This window comes from Poecilia mexicana, unplaced genomic scaffold (genome assembly GCF_051168715.1).
Source record: "Poecilia mexicana isolate PSO_F unplaced genomic scaffold, ASM5116871v1 scaffold_4, whole genome shotgun sequence".
Taxonomy (NCBI): domain Eukaryota; kingdom Metazoa; phylum Chordata; class Actinopteri; order Cyprinodontiformes; family Poeciliidae; genus Poecilia; species Poecilia mexicana.
In genome coordinates this window covers 14,998,110-15,022,681 of record NW_028263373.1, presented here as the reverse complement: position 1 = coordinate 15,022,681, position 24,572 = coordinate 14,998,110, and the positions used below count along the sequence as shown (strand labels likewise).

The following is a 24,572-nucleotide window of genomic DNA, read 5'->3' as shown; positions in this document are numbered from 1 at the left end:
AAGAAATTAAACTTTTTATTTCTTGTCTCCTTCTCTCATTCACTATGCATTCATGTCTCAAAAACAAAACCTACACTGATTTGCCAGAGTATGGATCTGTCATAAATGTTTTTTCACATTTTTAAACATTTGAACAAGAAACTTCTGTCTAAATTTAGCAAATACCTTCAAACTTCAGAAAGTCTGTGAAACATTTCATGTATAATAAATATCATAAACGTAGGTTGGTGTATCGGATGTCTTCTTGATCAAGCCACAAGTTTAAAAGGAATCAGATCAAAGCACCTACCAACATACAAATTAATAAACACCGTATACTAAGGAAATGGAAGTCTAATAATAATAGTGTGGAAAATAAACATCACAGCAAACTACTTTTATTGCATTCCCTGGTGGCCAAAATTACAAGCATTCAGAGCAATCTCTATTTTGTCATAGGCTGTGCATCTTTGAATTGGATGACAACAGCTATCCACCGCATAACGGTTGTTGTACCCCTGTCTTTAAACACCATCAGTCAAACTCAAAGACAACACATCCTTGTCCTTATTCTACAAAGACATGACGCCATGCCTGCAGGCCACCACAGCCCTGGATGGCTCTCTGGAGACGGCTCTCTGAGGAATTCAGCATCCATCTCCATGACGTTGCTCACTCCGTCATGTGTCATACGCTAAGACAATGCAGGCTCGCGATGCCTATGCAAGTGTGAGTGTGTGTGCTTGAAACAAGCAAGTAAAATGCGTGCGCATGTGAGTGTCTTGTCTGCAACAGTCTGTGCTTCAGCAGGTGCAGAACCTCCAGGCAAATATGACTGGTGTGATATCACAGCAAACATCTGGTATGTGGACAATTTTGCTCAGCTGTCTGTGTACAGTCTGCCTGCACATTCTGTCTGCTTGTGTAGGGCAAAATCTCCACTTTAACCTTAAATTATCTGCATCTGTACTCCGCTGAGTGTTTATGGGTGGTTATTTTTAGATGATGTTTTCTACTATTACGTTACAGAGCAGTCAGTGCAACTGAATGTAATTTCGACATTCAATCACTGTTATAGCTCTGATGCAGACATCAATTCTGGTATTTAAAGAGGGATTACTGAGCTGTTATTAGTTAAAAGCTACATGTCTGCGTGTGGGTGTATCTATTTCTACATCTATGTACTGTGTCAGCAGCTTGGAAAACTGCCACACAGATGAAGGCTGCAGCAGAGACACCCTAATCTGTGACTCACCAGGTTGGCGTCGTTGGGCGAGTGGTACTTCTCGGTGCCCATGCGAACCAGACCGTCGTTGTACAGGAAAATGCGGAGCGGGTCACAGGAAGTAACCAGGATGTAGATGCGCAGGTCAAATTTGTAGCCCTCCATCAGGAAGGGCTTGTCCAGGTACTCCTGAACAATAAAGTGCTCGTGGGATGGCAGCTTCTCACAGCTACGGATAAGCGAGATCCTGGATCGAGAGAGGCTTTATTAATCCTTGGGGGGGCAAATTATGGTGGCATAATAAAAGATGGCATGGTGAAGATAATTAAAAAAATGATAGATGGAAGCATAGTGGAGACTATGAACAAGACTGATGACACTGGCACTGTCTTCTGTTCATACTGAAGTCAGAAAATTGGGGCAAACAAGATACTGATTTTAGGTGTTTCATTACAATATTTCATCTGAAAGCCGTCTGAAAGCGTTGAGGGAAATATTTCTGACTTGCTCCCTCTGCCCATTCTCATGGTACTCTCTGTCTTTATGTCCCAAGATTAACTTTGGCCTGCTGCGTCTTCTGTTCAGTTAATGGATAATAACCATAAATTATACACATGGCAGATGTGATCATGGGGAGAGGATATTAAAATATGTCCATACCATGCAATGAATGATTCCAAAACTCACAATAAAGACCTTAAGCCGTAAAGAGAAAGAGTGTGATCTTGTGTCCATGTGAAACCCCGCAGTCACTGAGTCTTTGTAAAGAAATGTAAATAAGAACAAAAAGTAAGCCTCAAGTCTACTTGAAGCAGGAAACTATTTGTTTCTTTGAAGAAAATTGACATGCCAAAAATGTTTGTAGTGTATTTCTTCACTGCTGATCTATCAAATGTACACAAAGGGGCTACAGCAAGAATGATGGCTGATCTTAGCCATTCTCATAAGCATCTGGAGAACATTGTGATTTTTCTTCAAAGACAAATTCCTCTCTTTCTGAACAGCAAGTACGTCAGCTGCTCTGGCTGGGTCTTTAACCTGAGCGCAGGTTAATAGGAGCCGACACTACTCCGTTTCAAGCTCGACTCTGATTCATTTGCTTTGGCCTCATGTCACTGGCACTCAAGACTTATAATACGCAGGCCGTTTCTAGTTGGAATAAAGAATGAGTTGTGTTATTTTGTGGACATCCATGTGGCTGTGCAGCTTTTCTTTTAGTGTCGGTGAGTAGACTGTTTTTTTGTGCAACGCGAGGGTGTGGGGTCATTTTCTGAACAATCTTCCACTATGTACAAGCAATGCAGCTGACCTACATCACCCATCACTCATGGTTAGGGCTGATTTAATCTAAATTGCTTGCATGAGGAGCCCGGTCGGCTCCATTGTACACATGCATGAAGTAACATGGCACACAAAAACTTAAGACTAGTCCAAGATGTGTGGACCTGAATTATAGACTATGGAACAGAAATATAGTGGCAGCAACATGGCTCTGGCCTTACAGACAGAACATAAAGTATTATGAAAATATGTAGCCTATGTTGTGGAAATGCACTGGGAAATCTGCTTGGGAACCCAAGAATTTTTAGAGTGGCCTGTCAGAAACTCAGAAATCCAATCTTGTTCTGATCAGTGAACAAAACGCACCTTGGTGCTGCCAGATTGTGCCAACAACAAAATCTGTCAGTGAAGAAGTTGTTACTGAAGGAAGGAAACTCAAAGTTAGCATTCTTAGTATCAGCAATGTGTCTACAAGTCAGATGAGGAATTAAAGAAGTGTTGGTTGGTATTGACAACAACAATCTATTAAAGTTCATTCAAGCTGAGCAAGACAAGAGATTGGACATACTGCTCCTGGAAGACAGGAGCTTGATTTTTGTGGATACCTTCCTTTCAAAGAGCTGTTCAAAAGACCATCAGTTTCTTATTTATATTTTTTCAAGAAGTCAGCCACAATGTCGAATTTAGAATAATTTGCAGTAAAGGTAAATATTAAACTTTGCTTTACTGTTTTTAATCCAGAGAAGTGTTTGAGGTTCAAATGCCCCCTAGACTTCTATGTGCTATGCAATCATGTGGACAACTCAGATGTCCACACTGCATCTTTTGCCTGTTCCATGTCTTACTCCATAGAGCAGCAAATGAAAAAGCTGTGTCTGCTTGTCTAAAACTCAGGGAAAAAAAAAAACCCTGAAACACTCTGATTCTGTCCCCATCATTCGTGTTCCCAACCCAACACGTTTGTTTGTGAATGTCACAACTGTATGAGGGATAGCGCGATACTCCCAAATACCACAAAGCCTGAATGTGTGACAGCAAAGTTATTATGTTCTATCTGTAGAGCTTTCTATTTGCCTGTCATGAAAACTGATGGATTAAAAAAATGTTGGCAACCTTCCGGAAATCTCAAAGTTAAGGTAGCACTCTCTCCATACTGTCCCAGCTACGGGGTAGCAGAAGCAGTACCACACCTCTGGTAACATCAAAGTAAAAATATTAAAAGTCAATAAACGTGCATAGGAAGTGTTTGGCTCGGCCTAGTTGCGAGTTCAAAACAGCTTGCAAGAATGTGAGTCCCACTCACACCCATAATTAGTAATTACCCACACTCATGGCATTAAGGCTAGAAAAAAACTGCTCAGCGTTGTCGATTAGAACTTTTAAAGAGAAATAGGAATTCAGAAAATCAGTATTAGCAGCTTGAAACTCAAGAATACTGACATTAGACATCCGTCACAAAGCTCTAATCAGTGTATCCCCCACTAAATATCATAATATATCCACTAATTTATCCACTCAGTTTATTCATGAAGCTGAAAGCAAAAGTTTAGATTGTATTTAGAAGTTTCAACAGAACAGAATGAAAACCAACATTTGAAACAAAATGGAAAAAAAGTTTTTCATTTTGCCCTCATCCACTGAGTTGGAAGAACCGTTACATGCTTGCAGACGTACTTTCATATACATGTTCAGTTCTTACTCCTGCCAACTAAGAAACCGCTCCGCTACAAATGACCACTTCACTGACCCGCTTATCACAGTACTTGAATGAAAGAGAGCAGAGGGGAAGTTGTTATGGGCCTGACCGTCAATATGAGGGGCCCTCTTAGCTGGCTGACAGCTGGCTGACTGATGAGGACAGGGTTAACAGCGTTAGTTAGTGGAGCTGCAGTAGCTGAGGAGAAGACGGCATGATTGATGAGCTGGGGTGTCAGATAATCACAGCCCACTCTCCCCCTGCCTATTTAATTTGACACTGGAGGGGAGCTTGCCTTTTTAAGCTCTGCACGCACTTTTTATTTTGTTTCCCCTTATAACAAGCTAGGCTTCAGACATAAACAATAACTTCATTTAGTTGGCCGACAGAAAAATAAATTACAGGGGGTAGATATAACTTAATTTCCTGCCGCGTCACACCACAGGGGGAAAAAAAAAAAAAAAAAGAGAGAAAAATCTAATTTTACCAGCTGCCTGCCACTGAGTGGTCGAGCTAAACTCATCATCTTTCATATTCTTAATGTATTGCAATAATTCAGCCTTTATTCTTTAATAAATAAGGGCTTAGTGCAAGCATGGAGTTATAAGTAATGCCCACATTATACCAGAAAGGACAAATTCAAAGAGAACTAGAGGGAGAGGTGAGGCACACAGAGCTATTTGTACTTCAATATCCCCACCTATTGGTGCCAGTGATGAAGTCAGTCCAAGATATTTCTCCATGCACACTCGTCTCAGGGATCACGTTTTCAAAGAACAGAATGTGAAAAAGAATGATTAATACATTTTTCACAATTTAAGTCCATTCCGGGGTTCTCAAGAGAGCTCAAAACTAAAATTTATTTTTAAAGCGGTTCATATTTAAGCTAAAATTCATGCTCTTTTAGTTTAAAATTTATCTCCTGAAACCAAATTATTTACAGAACCTAAATATTAAATCCGCTCCTCTTTATTTTGGCTTTGTTTTGTTTTTTTGTTTGTAGTCTTCACATCTTTTTTTATTATGTGTTGAATAACTGGTTTCCTAAAGAATAAATAAACTAGAATTTATATAAAAAAAAAAAAAATAGATCAAAAAGAGAATTTAAGCTCTTTAGACCAATAACATTTTTTAGATTAAAAAGCCACTCTTGAGTAATTAAAAACACCCAGTTCTGTGAACATAGAAATGTCCTATTATTCCTTTCTCTGGCAAACTTCCTGACTTACCTATGGATGTTTTGACTCTGCTCATTTCTCCCCAGTCAGTGGAACACCTACAAAAGCCCAGATAGCTGGTTCTCACCCTGCTCCTCTAATTCTTTTTAAATTGAGGGAGCTTTGTGATCAATATCAAAGTCCCCATCACTTAAAGAAAAGATCAAACGCTTACTGAGCCTTATAATGTTGAGATTTTATTGGCAATGCTTGTGGTGAGATGATGTAACCGGTTCACTTTCCAGGACATATGAAGGAGTGAGTGATTTTCAAGAGAATTCATCATTATTTTCAATATACAGTGCCTTGCACATTCGTTCTCCTTCTTTCTCACATTTTATCTTCGTTGCAACCGCAAACTTTAATGTATTCCTTTTGCGTTTTATGTGGTAAACCAACACAAAGCAGTGCATAGTTGCTAAGTGGAAGGATAGCTGAAGTAGGACACTCCACAAACCTCCACTGAAGCATATTCACGTGTAAGAACGGTCATGTCAAAGTCTCATTCGAATACAGAATTTGCAGCAAAAAAAAATTAGTCAATTATACGCTGCCGTTGAAGTTTAGGGTTGTAACAACACAAAATGTAGAAAAGTTCAGATATCCAAAAAAGCCTATTACATAACACTGTCTTGCAAGTTATTCAATTATTTCACACTCTTGATCAAAACTGTGCAACTGGAGAAGCTTGTTACATTAACTAGTTAATCTATTCTGAGGAAAAAAACAAATAAATACGTCCAGATTTTCTGTCCCAGAATGCCAAAATCCAGAATACAACTTTGACGTCACGACTTGAGCTCGCTTCTTACCCCATGGGAGTGAAAGCATGAAATATGCATTCAGGTACGACATTTAGCTCATCTTTTGATAAAGAGATGCTATTGAGAGTATGTGTTCCCCTGCAGCAGCCATCTTTGTCCATTTTCTAGTCTGACTGGCCTCTGCTGATGGTGCCTCATAAAGGAATCCAATAATCACATGCAGAGACCTTGAGGGGAAGGAACTACAGTAACTGCCAGAGACCACGAGCATTTGTGTGTGGCCCCCACTGGCAGTGATAACCGCTGATTTATGGCAGCGGTGACCATCGAGGACAATGAAGCCCCACAATGAGATTCGCCACACCCTCTCAGCTCTAATACTCAATCTGTTACCAGCCATCCTCCATTTCCATAGACACCCATGCCAGGGTCACAAACCCCTTATTGCTTTGTTTTTGTTGTGCTTGTCCTCTATTTGCTCTGCTGCTAATTTACTCCCTCCTCCCTTTCCCTTTCCCTTCTCCACTTTTACCCTTGCCCTCTCTGTCAGTCTTGGAGTCAATGCGCATAGATTACTCAGGAACACTTGCAATAGCCACTGACATACCCATGACCCATGGCTCCATTGGCAGGTTTGAGAATAAAGGTCTTCTGCTTGCGTTTCCTGCGCAGCTCTTTGACATAGTTCTGGAACTGTGTGTACTCAGCGGGGAAGATCCAGGTTCTGGGTGTGAAGTTGTACTCGTGTGGCTGGCACCTGATCATTCTGCAAGAATAAAAGAGCTAGTGAACAAGTGTACTTTCCTCTGAGAAGCGAAAATTTATCCTTTTAAAATAATCTGGCAGTTGAGTCTGGCACTTATTAGGATTTTCTTTTGTTTTCTTTTTTTTTGTCAAATTAAAAGACGAATGTTGTGCTTTCAAAGCAGACCTGACCATTTGCTTTGAATTGTGAAGTGCTACAAGTACCCAGCTGTAACTTCTTATAATACCAGCAGGCTTTTGAATGCTTGCGTCGCCTCTCTGTAACTGATCCAAAGCAATCACATGCGCGTATTAAAGAGGGACAAAAAAAAAAAAAAAAAACTCACTTGGACATGTTTCTTGCGAGGCAGTCTTTCCGGCAGATTTCGCCCATGCCAGGGAAATGGTTAATTCTCTGCAGAGGGACAGGCAGACATAATAATGTTGTTAGGGCCATTAAGCCACTCAATTCCACCCCCACCCCTTCATAAAAATGAGCACATTAAAGGCAGCAACCTGAAGTGAGCTTACAATGTTCTGACATTTATGCCCAATTACAGACTCAAAACAAAAAGGTGACGCTAAGACCTTTCCCAACCCTTATTTAGTTTACCATGTTTTTTTTTTAATACTTTAAAGGTTGGGGAGGGAAGAGGCGAGAAAAAAAAAACGATCAATCTCAACTCAGAGGGGCCAAGGTAATTGGTTCTGCATCGCAAGCTCCTGCGGTGACAGTTGAATGAATTGCTTTGAATGTGCCGAAAGGGGGGTGGATGTAAAGGGGAAAAAAACTCAAGAGTTTTCTGTATTCTTTGACCAAATGAGCCTGAACAGGGGTGGTAATTAGGCTCGTATGAACTGAAAATTTGACAGCAAACTCTCAAAATACATCACCAAAACGGAAAAAGAGGACAATTTTACAATGGGGGGGGGGGAGAAGAGGGTAAAAAAAAAAAAAAAAGAAAAAAAAACGAGAATACAAAGTGTATAAGGAATGCGTGATTATTATCCAAATGAGACAGACATAATTAGGGATTCGGAAGAGATTGCACAATTATGCCAGTGCTGCAAGACTACATGGCGTGTAAGCGCAAATCAAAACCGATTGTTGAGGGAATTTTACTTTTCTTCTGAGATTTTATCTCATGAAAGTCACAGCTCCATGAAGACGCAGACGGGGGGGGAAAAAAAAAAAAAAAGGCAAAGCATCTGTTCAATGTGAAACATTAGCAACATTGCAACACACTAAGCATCAATAGCATTCACAATATTCCATCTTCTTTCCTGAACTCTTGGTGCCCCTATTTTAACAAGGTATCCTCTTCCTGACTAGGTTGTGATTTAATCGATCATTAGTGGCCAGTCTAATCAAATAAGTGCTCGGAAAGACAGATAGCTAATGCTCACAGCTATGGGAGGGCAGCCAAGTTCACCGAGCAACATGCGGGGGTCAGACAGAGGTAAAATCACTCTCAGACCAGCAAGAAAACCGAGAGCAACCATTGTTGTTAAGGCCCGTCTTATCAACATCACTAGTGACATCTGAAAGCTGCCCGGGCAGCCCCTGTTGTGCACAGGCTGTCAGTCTACCTGTCAATCTCTCCATCTCTGTATGGCCTCTGCTGTAGCCTCTCACTATCGCTGTGATTTTTTTCATACTGGCTATTTCCTACTCTTGCTACACTGTGTCTTAGGAGTAGCATCTAGGAGCTTCCACCTCGTAGATAAATATATATGATATGTTTTATGTTTTGCTAAACTTTTTTTAATGAATCTCTATGGTGGATTTACCACTCCTTTTATATTCATTGTGATAAAATCATCTTCATAAGTGCAGAGCTTCACCTCTTTGTCACAATATATATAGTATCTTGCAAGTGTATACATACAATTTCAAACACTTTTTTTTTTTTTTTTTTTGTGAATTTCATTCGGACTTTATGTGATTGACCGGTACAAAGCATTGCGGTCTGGATCAGTGCAACTGTAAACTGAAATAGTTTCTAAATTGTTTTACAAATAAAATCCGGGTGTACTTATGTGTTGATTCCTTTTCAGTTAAATACCTCAGAATAAAATCCACTGTAACCAGTTGGAAGTCACCTAACTAGCACGAAAAGTCTATCTATGTGCAAAGTAATCTCAGTATAAATGCAAATGTTTTGTGAAGGCTTTTCTCAACAGCTCAGAGAATCTGGTCAGAATTAATGGGAAGATGGATGAATCTAAATGTTGGGAAATACTTAAACAAAAACTGGTAAAGGCCTGCAAAATACTTGAGCCTGGGGAGAAGGTTCACCTTATAACAGGATTGAAACCCTATACATACTTCAAAAGCTAAAAATTGTTAGACTGGCCCGAAGTCCAGACATACATCTATTTTAGAATTGTGCATCATTCTCCTTCCATTTTATAGAGTACTTTCCTTTGATCTATTACTTAAAATCAAAGTAAAATACACTAAGGTTTTTGGCTGCAATGTTAGAAAATGTGACAAAGTTCAGGGGGTTTGAATAATTTAGAAAGGCATTATAAATTACCTCACCAAAAACAATATGGTATTTTGCCATTTCGTCCAACTTACTTGATTGTTGATTAAACCTTTTTTCCCATGAATTTAAAACAAACGTCACATAGTTCAATGACATTTCAGAAAATCTAATTGCACTGGCAGTGGTTTTATATACAAGACTGTTTGTGTTAGACTGCAGTGACAGGTCCAAGGTCTGCTGACATATTTGATCCACTTGAAACATGTGCTGTGAAGTGAAATGTGGTTAGCATAAGAAGGCCAGAGAAACTGATGTTTAAAATCAATAAAACACATTTTGCTTGAACCTCTCCAAGATTTTTGGGTTTTTACACATTGTATTTGCACGATTTAGTTCCTCTGCTTACCTCAATCTGTTCTCCAACCCACATTTTACATGGAATACCTACAGTACATGGAATACCTACAGCACTAAGTCACAGACCAAACACTAATAAATATCCATAATTAACCATCTAAAGCAAAGTGCCTGCAGTTCGAAGTTTTACAAGATAGCATGTGAACCATTTACTACGGTTTGACAATAGCTGTTTTTTCCTCTATGGAACTTTTCTCATTCCGCAAACTGCGATTCGTCAAGACTTTTATCTGCTTCTGGTGAGACACTCATGGGCATCTGATTATGTTATAAAATTCTGTACCAAAGTCAGAAAGAAAAAAACAAGAGAACTCAGCTAATGATGTCCAAAATCTTCACTGCCCCAGAAAATTATTTTTGAATGGAAGGAATGAGATAATCTTTCCAGGTTTCTGCACTAAAGATCTCAAAACCTAACCTAAAATTTCAGGAAGCAACTTATGTGGTTTAAACTGTTAAGACAGTCACATGTGCAGTACTGTGTGTAGCTGGATGAAGAACCATTATTCTTGTTTTTCATGTGCTAGCATTGAGCAAGTTACAAAAGAATGGTTTGACTGGCTAAATATGACTAACATTATCTTAATTCCACACAAAAAACAACAAAAAAATCATACTTTATAACTACTGCGGTCTCAAAATTATTCAACCTCCTAAAAGGAATTGGGTGTGGTTTCAAGCACACCTGGTGCAATACACCTGGAAATACATAAAGAAGCCAAAAAGGATTTGGGATTCTGTTCTGTAGATAAATGGACCAAAACTGGATGTTTGTACAGCTGCGCATCAGGTGGGAGGATAAAAGGAAACATTTGTAAAAGAAAAAAAAAAGAGCACCGTGCCTACAGTGAGGCATGGTGGTGGCTCAGTAATGCTCAGGGGCTACTATTCCTTCTCTAGCAATGGAAAACTGCAGTGTGGAGGGCAATGTGGTTTCAATCAAATATCAGGAAATCCTGGGAGAAAATGTCATACCATCTGGGAAAAAGGTCTGGCACTACAAACAGGACAATGATTCAAAGGATATCTCAAACTCCACAAAGACTTGGTTTCAAGTCCTTTGAAATACTAGAGTAGCCATTACAGTTGCCTGTAAATCCTTAATGGGATTTAAAAAAGGTGGTGCCAGCGTACAAACCCAAGAATATTTATCAAAACGAAATGTTTGCCAACGAGGAGAAGGCCAAGATACTTTCGGTGAATGCATCAGGTTTGCAGTAAATCTAAAAGTCCTTGTAACAAAGGTGTTGCATAATTTTGTGGCAGCAGTTGTAATTAAAGGAACATTTTGTGCTGAATTTTGCAAGACTAGTTCTGATCAGGTATTTAAATTGCTGTGGTTTTATTCATTTATTGCAAACACCAGCTGGTTTGTATATTTTGCCAATAAGCCTAATTTGCAGCAGAGTTTGAAACATTGTGATTGATGCGGTACAAGTGATGAGAGAAAGCCTGATTGAAACAGACAGACATTATGACAGTTGCAAGTGTTTGGGACTGCTGTTAGTTAATGAGGTCTGAGCACCCTGCAGCCTACATCTGAACACAGACACACGGTGCAACGTTTTCTGCTGTGTTCTCACTGATTAACAGCCATTAAGAAAGTGATGCAGCACTGTTACAACACTTAGAAAATGTAATTCAAATTGCCCCGAGATGAACAGACTTATTTCCGAAGCCGCCTGCAGCCCACGGGATGTGTCGAGAAGATCGGGACTAGAAATTAGCTATTATATTTAATATGTCATATCAAGTTTGTTAGTTCTGAATGTAGTTTCAAAATAAATAAAGATTTTATAAAACTGTCTGACAGACAACAATTGGCAAACAAACACAACCAGCAGGGCTGCTAGTTATCAAACTGAAGGTTTTTTTTTTCAGCTATTTACTATAAAAATAATCAACTGTAACTGTTTTTTTTTTTTTGAATGGTTTGAAAGTTTGTTACCTGAAACAATCTTTAGTTTTTTTTAGAGTAAAATTATATTTCATTTTAAAAAATAACGTGTTTGTTCCATTGCTTACGTCCATTCTGTTCCTAAATCTAACTTTTAGGAAACATATTTATTTTTCTCTTTTTGGAAACTACCCTTTTACTCATTCTTCTTCTGCCAGCTAAACACTCAACCTCTATAAAAAAGTGTATCTAAAACATTTCATTCCAACACTGAAAACATTTCATGAGATGAGAATGAATCAGCTTTCTGTTCTTGGACATTGCACTACAAATATTCTCTTAATCCATAAACATGCACTGGGCCTCATCTAAGTATATTCAAAGAAAACAAATTATCTTTTCAAACATTATTTTCAACTTTTAAAAACTGGCCAGTTGTGTCTACCTGATAGTTCCTGAGCTCAACAATTTTCTCATGCTGCACCGCTGAGTCATTCCAGATGAGGTTGGCAGTCTCATCATCATCCCGTGCTTTGATGAAGTCCATCTCCCTGGTGACTATACGTACTGCATAAAAATTAAAAAAACACATTAGTATCTATTCTAAAAAAAACATAAAAATAAAAAATACCACAAAGAAGTTAGAATCCCCACAATAAACATGTTGAGTGCCTTGCAGGAGCATTCATATCTCTTCAACTTTTTCAAATTTTGTCGGGTTATTGCAACAAAATAGATCACACAAAGAAGTGCATATTTTCTATAAGGAAGAACAATACAAAACTCTTTACTCTAAAGCCCTTCAGTAAGATCTAGTGCAACAATTCCCTTTCAGAAATTGATGGATATGTAAATGAAATTTAATCTAATTCTAAATAAAGTTAGCATAGGCCTAAATTATTTTAGCTGCCAAGAGGTGGTAATTCTGGAGCAAATGTAGAAATGCGCCTCTCAGGTGGGAGAATTGGTCAAGAAAAAAAATTTAATTGTGAAGGCTACAACTATAAATTTTATAGATATATGCCAAGGAGAAAGCCATTCCTTGAGAAAGTAACAAAAGGTACCAATTACAGCTGGGTTAGACTACAAAGGCACACTACACCTTAACCATGCATCGCTTTCCCTACACTATTTTGCAGTACTTTTTATTGGTCTATACTTCAAAATCTGAAAAATAATTAATTACAGTTTGAAGATAATTGACAAAAGGATAAAAAGGATTAAAAAAAAAACTTAAAGGTTATGGACACTATATATACTTAACCCTGCAAGTCACTGTATCTTTAAAAATACCTCTTAAAAACTGACCAGCCATGTTCTAAAGAGCGAGGCAGCTCAAAGTTATAGATGCAAAAAAAAAAAAAAAAAAAAAGAACATGCTCTCCCTCTGACCCATAAATCCTAAACCTAACCAAGCGTCACAGATCAATATTTCACTCAAACATTTTGCTAGGCCTAAATGTTGTTGTGCATTCGTAAAGAGATGAATCTGGGAGGTTATAGATCAAAAAGCTCACAGCAATATTTACTATTCATGAAATGGTAGCACAGCAGCTAATCGTAAAGCCTCTCCTGAAAAAGATAAATTAATTGACTGTAATGCATTCAAATCCCACCGGAAACCGTATAGCATGAGAGATAGGTGGCAACCCACTTGGACATTAATCCAACAAGTATTCATTATTCAGCAGTTAATGAAAAATTCATATGCCCTAACAAAACAAAGTATTAATTAATTTCTTGAAAGCGTCTACAAACCTGGAGAAGGCTTGCCTAATGTTGCGTGATGGCACTTGAATGGGGAAATAAATGTTTCCAATGTGACTTCATCCATCTGTTAATGTCAGCAGAGACTAACAGTGTTTTGCTAACTGGAACAGGGAGGATTTACATCAAAGCAGACATATGCTTACGGTTAGCAGCATGGTCCTCTAGTACGGCAGGGCAATAATTGATCCTTTTCTTGCAATTCTCACAAAACAGCCTCTTTAAGTGCTTCAGCATGCATTTCCCTGCTGAATGGGCCCAAAGCAGATTCCAAATCCTATTTTCTCACATCATAAAACTTTACCTGGGATATTATCGGTTCTCAAAAAAGGTAAAAGAGGGGCAAAAAAAACAGCAAAAACAAGCGATCCGTCTGGCCTGCGTTGTTAATTTTCCCTCAAAATAGGCCTGAACTACCCTCAGAATGGCCACTGTGAGGGTCCCGTCACAGTTAGATGACTGACTCACAGCTGGACTCCCGTCTACCGACAGGATGCCGACTGCCTCAGACTTCTACTCGCTGCTGCTGACTCCTTACTTTCATCGGTTGTAGTTCACCCCTGAGAACTCTGCTGCCACACAATATATTGACCTTCAGAGGAGTGCTTACCGTGCTCTTTTAGCTAATCTCAAACTGAAAAGAACAACAACTCACCGCCAAGCTAAATTGCCCCACAGAAGATTTATGTAAAGCACATATGGCTGAACTGTCTCCGTGAGAGCTGTTTAGCTCAACTGCAACTATTTGGGTGTAATTTGAGACAAAGAAAAGCAAGCTCTCTCAAAAATATATCCACCTCGGCAGATTTTATTGTTAAGGAAACATTAGAGTCGGATTTGTGGTGTTTTTGCAGAACTCACTAAGCCACGGGAAGGAACCGGGCTTAAACTTCCTTACTCATTAGATTTTCTTATGAGGAAAAACAAACCTCAAATTCAATAAAAATTTAGTTCAGTGCAGCTGCAGTAAACAGAAAATTACTCTACAAAACAAACGAAAACATAGAAGAATTTTCAAGGGAGACTTTGTTTGTAGGGCTTTTCACTTGTCTATTTAGGTTAATTTTGCTTCTCACCTGTTTTCTGAACCAATGTAGTGAAAAGAAGTGATGGAAACAGTTTGGATAATCCTGTTAGAACTGATTAATCTAACCAACTGTCATGTCTGTAAGCTATGAAGAGCAGCAAATCCTCTTTTTTTATGTATTTATGTAAAATAATTATATTTTATTTTTGATAAAATACAATCAAAAAGTTAATTTACTAATGAATTTCATTGGAACATTAAAGCTTGCAGATGATAAATTCTTTAAACAGAGTGATAGCTGATTGCCTCTGTTAGTTTCAATGTTTGTGTCATTTCATATATTGTATGTATTACTATGTATTTCTCTGAAAATGTGAATATTACACAAAACCAATAAAAACATTTCTATTACAGAGATTGTATGCTATGCTGGCTAGAGAGATGTCTGGCAGACAATTGCTGTCATTTTGGAAGAGGAACAACATCCACAAAAGATCATAGCTCACGAAGGTGGCTGTTTAACAAGTGCTATGACTAAGTATAACAATTGGAAAGTTGAGTGGAAGGAAGAAAAGTGTGGTAGAAAAAGGTGTGCACTCAAAATGCTAACCACATCATTGATATAATATGAGCTTCAAGTTTTGAATTGAATCACTGAGATAAATTAACATTTCAATAACATTCTAATTTATTGAGATGCACCTGTAGTTAGATTCCCCACTGGCATGTTTCTTTTTTTAATTTCACGTACTTGTGCAGTCATTATGACACCAAGGAAGTCTGAACTTCTTTTGAGGTAGAATACCTATTTCGTATTTGGTGCCAGAGACATTGGCGGTTATTCTGCTCTTCTTCTTTTTGCTGTGCGCCTTCCTCTTCCCACTGCTCCGGTAGGGACCCACGGATGGGACATTCACGGGGGACGCTCCTTGATCCTCTGGAGGAGATAACACACAGCATAACTAGATACAAGCACAGCTTGTGCTCCAGAACAGGGAGGGAAGCAGAACTCTAATGTATTTTTCTTGTTCCTGCAGGGGATTTAGAGAGTTTTGTTTATGGGGGAAGAATGTAAGTGGATTATTCATCTTGCGTGGTGTAGTTCCATACATCATAATCCTTAAATTATTACAGTTTCAGCGTGCGTGGATGTGTGTGTGGAGGTAGACTTAAGTATGTCACACTGCATGCACAAATTCAGCGTGAGCAACTAATACACTGACCCTGTCAGTCCTGAGAGGAATGACCCTCTCTTACTCACCTCCATCATTAGGAGGGGAGGGCATCTCAGGGGCTAAAAGAGAGAAGCGGTAAACCAAGCTTTTTGCCAGGCTTGGTGGGCGGGCCTCACAAGGTGCTCACAGCACCCCCCTCCAAGGGCTCTCTCACACTCGCAGTAGTTACTCTTGCCCGTCCCCGGCTGCGTGGACGATGTGGTTCAGAACAGCCCGATGGATCATCTGAGAATCTCCTTGGCCTGCTTCAGCGGCATAAGCAGAAGAGTCTGAGTGGGCAGGGGATTCGGCATGGGTAGCAGCGGTGGGAAAGGGCACGGAGGGGAGTAGGATTCCTCAGGGGTCTGCACGGCTTGGACTTATTTACAACTGCCAGGGCGGAAAGGGAGGGAAGGGGAGGACAAGGGGGCAGAGAGCCTGCGAAGGAGATGAAAAAACATTGTTTATAGGTGCAAAGTTTAGAGTGATCTAACCAATCAAAGACGAGCGGCATGAAGCTCAGAAATTCCACAAACAATACTGAAAATTCAATTATTCAGTACTGTGTCGGCTGGAATCATCCAGATTTCATGGAATCATGGTGAAAATATTAATGGACTACTCAAGCAAGCTGTTTTGAGCATCACATTGTTTCGAGTGCCTGCTGGGTTTAATCGTGTGGCTACAAGGTCACTTGATTCAAACAGATGGTCTCTTCACAGTGGCTTATTGAGATGTTACCTCAAGGAAATTAGCATCAGTCAGCCGCCCAACTCGGCGGTTGTCCTCAAAACCTTTTTGGAATGAAATCTGATATTGTTGTCTTGCTATGTCCGAATTACCAGTATTGCTGATTTGAGCAGCAAAAGGACTCAGTGACAAGAATTTGGGGGTGGGGGGGATTTCAGCTTCAGGTCATGTTTTTTTTTGGGGGGGGGGGGTTTCTAGAACTGCACCTCTCAGGATAGCAGCACGTTGAACTGGCTCTGTTACTTTCATGTTCTGATTCTTCATTTTCGACAACACCAGGTGTTTCCTAATTGCTGCTGCTGCAGGATTTCTCCAACATGCATGACAGGATCAAAGCCACACACATCAAAAACATACCCGGATATGTTTTTGAAGAGGAAATGACATTATAACATGGGACAAAGCTTGAAAATAATACATAATACCTCAACCCGCTTTGAAGGTTTTCTGCAAAAACAATCTCTGGTCAAACATTACTTTTCAATAATTTTTCAATTTAACAAACTCCAAACAAAGTGGCATACAGCTCTAAATAAAACGTTTCAAAAAGGTTGAAGTTATGCTTTTAGTTTTTATGCAACAAAAAAAGTTACTATGGCTTTTCTATACACATTTGTTTACAAGTATTCATGCCCCTAGATTTTTTTATTTTTTTTACACTTAGTCATTGAACAACCAATGACAACCAATGACAATGGACACTACTTTGTATTGAGAAATCTCATTACATTTTACTATGATTCTATGTGGCAGACGATTACAAAGTAGTGCATAATTGTAAATATTTAAAACAAGAAATAGTTTTATAAAGTCTTTTAATATTCCAAAACAATAATGCAAATATATCAGCACTGCTTTTTCTCATCCAGTAATAAGAGAAGATGTAAGAGGCATGAATAGTTTTGTATTGTAATATATTGTTATTGCACGGTTAAGGCATCTGCGTTGACTTCATAATAATGTAAACTACCATAAAAGTGTGCAAACTGCAGACTCTTTCTATCCCTTATCACAGTCGGTTTAGTTACAAGCTAGTTACATTTATTCCTGGAAACTGAAATTTTAATGTGACTTTATAAAGAAAAAAAAAAGTCAACCACATTTTATTTCAGTACTCTAAAATACTTCAAGTATACTTATACATACAATTAATGGTGGCAAATTTATAGAGTAATTTTTCCAAGTCATTATTTCTGTTTATCTCATAAGGATGCAACACACTGGCAAGCAAGTAACGACAAGCCATGTAGTCCCAAGAGACCAATTCTTTTTCCATGTGTCACAAGCCAACCACACAAAAACATGTGTGGTAAAAAACTTTCCATTAATCATTATAACTACCTGCCCTTGTCCACAAATTGGTAAATGTCTCTTTGACGCTCAAATGGCAAATGAGTAAGATACTATATAAGAGCTGTAGGACATTTTGACTTTAAACATGAACAAAGAATGCAAAAATAGTCTGGAAATGTGCATGGAAGTGGTAAATGAAATACAACAATGACTATAAAACAACTTAACTCACAAATAACATGCAATGTCCTATTGTGCGTCTTCGAATTTCATAAAGAGATCAACAGTAGCCTCTAGTGGTGAGAGTACACTAAATAGTGTGTTTTTCCACCAAACAATGTTCACAGTCCACACATCCACTTTCCTTCGCTACAGGATCAGTGAGCTTAAAACGATGTGCTCACGAGACAGCTTACAAAGCAACTGCATCGATTCTATCAACAGTCTCTAGACAAATTAGAGTGAGAAAACAATCTAATTGTATTGCTTGATCATTCAGTAGTCCTCACTGTCAGCCTCTTGGTCTGCCTGTGGTAAGCACAGGACATTGATCCGGACTAGAATGAGATCAGCGGAGAGAGAGAGAGGGGGGGCGAGAGCAACAACAAAGAGTCAGAGTGATAAAGAGAGGCTGGCTGTACTGCTGACAATCTACCCCCCCCCACCCCCCCGCATCTCCCAGTGTTGTAATGTAAAAGCTCTCTGTGAAGGATGCAGGGAACGTTGCCTACCATAAGACCTCTGTCTCTATACAAAGCTGAAAATCTGACATAGAAACGTTGCATATAAAAGAAGAAAAACAACTTACCACTGAATAATGGCATTTTGATATGGTTATTTTTGATTATTAGAAAAACAGCCAAAAACTTTGTTGTTTCATATTCTCGCCTTTAAAAGGGGGTATTATGTAAAACTTTATTGAGCTTTAAATCATGTTATGATATTAGTCCCTCATCAAAAACACACCTGGATCTTTGCTTTGATTCGTTCCAGCATGTCTGAGGAATCCTTTAATCTCCCATGGCAACCATTCGGGAGCGCCTAAACGCTTGCTCTCACAAAGCGCCCCGTCTATTTCCACAAACTTTCTCCTTGAAGCTGTAGGCTTCAGCCAAGCTTCCATCTGACAGAGTAACCCTCCCCTGCAACTCCCCCACTCCGCTCCTCCAGACTAGCAATTAGGAAACACCTGGAAAACTGCAAGTCTACTGAGCTCATAACGCTTTTCAGTTCAACGCTCCTAGAACGGTTGTAAATGGCATAATGGAGGAGCACAATATTACAATCATGAAGGCAGAAAGAGAAGGGGTTTCTTAAGAAGACAGAGACCCAATTTTAAGTTATGTATGAAACATACAATGTTTTTATAACTGAAGATTATAACTGGAAGTTCAGGCACTTTAATAGACAAAAAAAAATAAAAAGAAGTGATCGTAGTTCAAATTTGTTGAACTACAATCAGAATAAACCAGATTATGAAAACATGTCCTAATTAACGTTTCTACCCTCGTGAATTACGCTGAAGGATGTTTTGTTATGCATTTTCTGTTTGTTGGGTTTCATTATACAGCTCGTACTTACTAGTGGTTGAAAAAAGAAATGGAAAAAAAAATCGAAGTAAATCACAATTTCAACCTCACTGACTCCACATTACTGCAAAATTATCCATCTTTTCTTTTTCCTTTACCCACAAGAGCTTTAGCGGTGTCAAAGAAGCCCACTAATGCAATGCAAATATTTGACCAAGAGAGGGAGCCAAAAGGCCGTCATAGCAAAGTCAAGCGCGCAGCGCCGCTATTAATGCTTAGCTCATGCAGTGTGCTCCTGCCACACAGCACACAGAAAGGCTTCTTTGTGAAGAGTCAGCTCTTTGTGTTGCTTTTCTCCACCCCTTTCTGTTCTTCTGGCTTTAAAAGAACAACAAATGCTGGTTTGTTTGCAAGGAAGCTGCAATAAAATGTTCAGACAAATATTCATCACCAATTGTTGCTGTTTATTGTCCTATTCTATAGAAATGTAACATTATAAATATTCACTAAAACTAAACAATAGATTAAATATATTCACACGGGCATCATTGAATTATGAGGAAAAAGCAAAAGAGCACTTCCGATGAAATAATTTTATTTTTTTTTAACTGAAGAGCAACTTCGCAAGATATCTTGAACAGTTGTGTAAAAATCGCATCAAAGCAAAAGGAAAATTGTAACTGCGTGCTCTTTCTGCATGACAACTTGTGTCACACCTATTACACATGTCATCTTAACAAAAGCTGTCCCTCTCCGAGGGGCCTCGTTTTATCTCCTTGCTGTGTTACATCTTGAAAGCGGTCATCAGACCCACAATCAAAAGGCTAAAGGAAACATCGCACCGCCTCATTTTGCGCTGAATGTGCAGGATGTACAAATACAGGATCCTCTCTGTCTGAACTGTATGCCCAAGTCTTTAGGGCTAGTGTATGCAACATACAAATGCAATTTATATGTTGCATTAATACAAATTTAAGATGTATTAATGCAACATCTTTAAGATGTAACTATAAGAAAAGAACTCACTCTTTATATAGATATACATAGCAAAAAACCATTTTAGTCACAGAAGCAACATAAACCCCATTACCTGGATACTTGATACATTAAGTGTCATGGAGAGTGATGTCAGGTTACACCATAAATAAATAAATAAATAAATAAATAAATAAATAAATAAATGCAATAATAAATAAATTATTATATGAATAAAAGTAGGAGCAGTAGAAAGAGTGTTGTTTAGAATTGATTGTGGACCTAAAATTACCTGTAAACAGTAACCAACTCTGTTTTTGAGGCTCCTTCTGCCTAAGAGGAGGAACGAGTGTGGGAGCTATAAACCCACAGGGTACTGAAATACACTATCACGTCCACGCACCGTTTCGTCTGAAGTGATGCCTTTAACTTTTCATAGTTTTAAAAACATTTAGAAGTCAGCCATTTTCTTACAAATCAGATGAACATTTCTATTAGCCACAATCAATAGTCAATATTCATATATCTAATTTGGGGTCATTTTTTAGAACATCAGGATGGCAAAAGATAGGAAGTAAAAGTAAAACTAAGGCATAGGAAACGGATCAGAATAAAGCATACTGAAAAAAGAATGCATTCTCAGAATATAGCAGAATAATGATCAGCTATTTTGAAAAATTTCATGTGTGAAAAACACAAACTCAAGACAAATGACTCATCGCTCATTTTAAGGTAACAGTGATGATGTTAAAAGCAGTTAGCCTGACAAATATCAGCTTGTTACACTTTATAGAGTACTATAAACAGCAAAACGGTATAATAAACTGTGCAGAAAGCACAAAAAAATCAAATTTTATTTAGTGAGTAATTGTACATTTTTGCTGAAGTCGATTAATCAAATCAAATGACAACAAATACATTTTATAGAATAAAAACAGTTTCTCAATATTTTTGACTGATCGTCACTGCAATATCAATTCAGTTCAACATCACTACAAACAATCACAAAGCAGCACTTTGGTGCAATATTTTGTGTTACCCAGAGGTTCACTTCATAGTAATATTTCTTAAAACTGAGGTAAGTTTTCACTGTCCTTTATTCACACATCTAAGACAGATCTTCATGGCCTAGATCAGAAAGTTGTGCCTCATCAGAGGGAGACTCTGATGAGACACAATAAAGAAAGTACTGAGAAAAATGTGGATTAATCAAAGTCAATACTGTCATCTCAGTATTCAATATTAATATATTGAACACTGAGAATTTTAGGAAATGTAATGTTTCCCAAAATTGTGCAGCCCTAGAAAATATATTAGAATGATGTGTAGTAATACTCACTGTATTAATCAGAGGTAAGAATAATCGTTGCTTTTCTTGTTGTAAATAAACACAAGAATATTGTGTTATACATATTTGTTTTAAAGTGTCTCAAACCAGAAGCAATACCATTTCTTCCTGGATAACACTGAAGGAAAGATAACTAAACAAAATACAAAGGTAAGGTGCCTAAATATAGAAAAACACAAACATTAACTATGAAGGAATGACCTCAAATATTAGAATCTATTCAGTGGTAATACAAATATGACCTTGAGTTAACAGCATTGTTAATAATCTGAGATCAGTAATTATTCTGACTCAAAGATATGCATGAAAGGGACAAAAAAAGATTTTACATTTTCTATTTATCTTACAGTGTGTTGCTGCGAGAAGGCCAGAAATGATGATGCCATCCAGAAATTCTGCTAAACTCTTATATAATCCATCTGCTCTGTCAAGGCTGGCCATCCACTGGGTGCTCTGCCAGCATGTGGTGTGTAGAGTGAAAACTATACTACAAGCAGGACTAAATAAATCGCATCTCCAACCACCAGATCTCTCATGTAATTAGCCAGGCTCTGGGCGCTTATTGCCTTGCTGCAAAAAAAGACTTATGAGTTAAAGGCAGATTTATTAAGTGGGCTTATGCTGCAAAGACCAGTGGGGGGACCTGTACTGTACCATGCCTGTCTCAGCAAGAAGTCAATATGGTATCTTCCAGATCACTGAAAGGATTGCAGGCCATCCCCCCTTCTTTAGATGTCTTGCTTTTTTTATTATTATTATTACTAATAATAATAATCCAAGCACAACATAAAATTCTTTAATTTGGCATGCAAGGCCTTAACGATGGGGGCTTTTCTTGAGCTCACAAATAAAATCTCCCACAACCGAAGCAGGTGTAATACTGCCATGAATGAGCTGCTAGCAGTGGCTTGCTAACGACAGGATGCTAGCTAGTTGCATAGGTCAGGTGGAAGAAAAGCAAACAGGGAAGCACATCTGGCATCCTGTTAACCTCCAGTGTACAACAGCTTAATGTTGGCGAATGACAACAAACTACGGTGTTTTAATTCAAATGCTTCTACAACATTTAAGCAGCATTTCCTCCCAAATGGGACACCGTATAATAATTAATTATAAATGACACCGGGCTGCTCTACTGTTAGCTTAGCAACGTCTGCTCAGATGAAACAACAGTTAACGTTACCGTATGTCTTATTCCAGTGCAGCTCTTTTCCTCGTCCCACTCCGATTACACAGCTGCCATTTAGAGACACTGAGGCCTCCTTGGTGAATGCATCTACTTCCAACCGTGTTTCCAGGACTATTCAGTGCTTGTGGTGCCTAACACCGTTATAGCTAACAAATGACGTTGACTGAAACATTATAGAGTAAAATCAGTGTATTGTGGTCCTGTTGTCTGCTGTGAGTGCTGGAGCGAGTCCCCGGGCGGAACCAATAGCGCTTTGCAAGAGGGGGGTTCGTGGATGAACTGCTGAAGTTTGCGTTCGCAGTATGGCAAAATCAGACACTTACCGCACTGTGGTCCTCTTGGGTTAAACCGGCACGTTAGAGTAAAATAAATAACTATTTAAAAGAAAAGGAGAGACTTGTCTGCTTCTTAAGGACTCAGTTTAACGCCAAGTCGGCCTGCAGCTCCTCCTTCACCATTTGCTGACACAAACAGCTGCCTAGCAACGGTGTCGCTGGCCATGGTGCTAAAAACATCCCGTCCCGCTAATGGGCGCGTCTCCTTCAGAGTTGATCAAGGTGTCATTTAGCTCATTAAAATGTGTGTTAACTCTCACCTTTGTGTTGTTTCTGAAATCTTCTACAGTTAGATTGTGGTTTCATGTGTGGAACTGTTAAATTTCTGAACTAGCTGTAATACTCATTGTAGATTCTATCTCGACCCATAATGTTTCTCTACTCATTACATCTGCGGAGTATCTTTTGTCAAATTGTTTTAATGTATATTTGTTTAGAAATATATATTTTTATGAGGTACGTGACATGTTCATAGAAGATTATTAGTAGGTATTAGTGGCAGAATTTTTTAAAACCTTTAACAGTTCAAAAAGTTAATCACTTGTTTTAACTAAAGATTAAGATAATAAAAAAACATGCAACAGTCTAAAGTGTTCCTTTGTGATTCCAGAAGTATTATTTACACACACTATGGAACATTTACATACACATTTAAACTGCACAAGATAAAGCAATTCAGTGTGCAATGGGGTTGCAACCAGTAGAAAGATGGTACACTAATGCTAGCAGCAAGCTTAATGACTATTTGAATCTTTCTTTTTTGTTAAATACAAAAAATAAATTTGATGTAGCACCACATACAAGATTAAAATGTCAACTGTACTTTGGTCAGCCAGTTTATATTAAATATGTCCTCTTCTTAAACAGGGAAGTTGGACAGAGCTAGCCATATTTACATATTTTTTGGATCTTATTGTAAACAGGAAACTGAGAAAATAAGTGCTTTCCAACTTGTTTTTAGCAGTGATTAGTAATTTAGTAACAGTGGTACTGTTATATAAATATGACCTTAAATTCACTTGGCACTCACAATATAATGTGTGACTGCTAATACATTGGCAGATTGTAGAAGAAAATGGAAATGGCACTGCACGCTGTGTAGTTTTTACTATACACCAATGATATTTTATAATGAAAGGGGGATTTTTATTTGATTGGAGATTATATTTGTAAAAATGACCAACTTATAAAATATATATTATATTATTATTACTTTATATTATAATCATCACATATACTATGACACTATTCCAATTTTCACGACAATTACCGACATCAGAAAACAGAACCGTGTCACAACTTACAGTATTGGATAGACACATGGAGTCATTTCTTTGAATTCTTCACACTCCTGACCAAATGTACCACTCAATCTCTATGCGTGTTTTTCTCCCGAATGGTCAGTGAAGGCAGCATTCCACCTATCAAGCGTA

General features: G+C 38.4%; 1 protein-coding gene across 1 annotated transcript in view; it reads right to left on the bottom strand.

The window, feature by feature from the left end:
• The window catches only part of ttll7 (tubulin tyrosine ligase-like family, member 7), a 78,113-nt gene extending 62,321 nt beyond the window's left edge, over positions 1-15,792 (bottom strand). Inside the window, exons 1-6 of the mRNA XM_088005261.1 lie at positions 15,768-15,792; positions 15,312-15,443; positions 12,158-12,279; positions 7,254-7,321; positions 6,770-6,928; positions 1,235-1,451 (exon numbers count right to left, since the gene is read on the bottom strand). Coding sequence (XP_087861387.1) covers positions 1,235-1,451; positions 6,770-6,928; positions 7,254-7,321; positions 12,158-12,279; positions 15,312-15,443; positions 15,768-15,792 — 723 coding nt within the window. The remainder of the gene's footprint in view (positions 1-1,234; positions 1,452-6,769; positions 6,929-7,253; positions 7,322-12,157; positions 12,280-15,311; positions 15,444-15,767) is intronic.
• Positions 15,793-24,572: the final 8,780 nt, after the last annotated feature.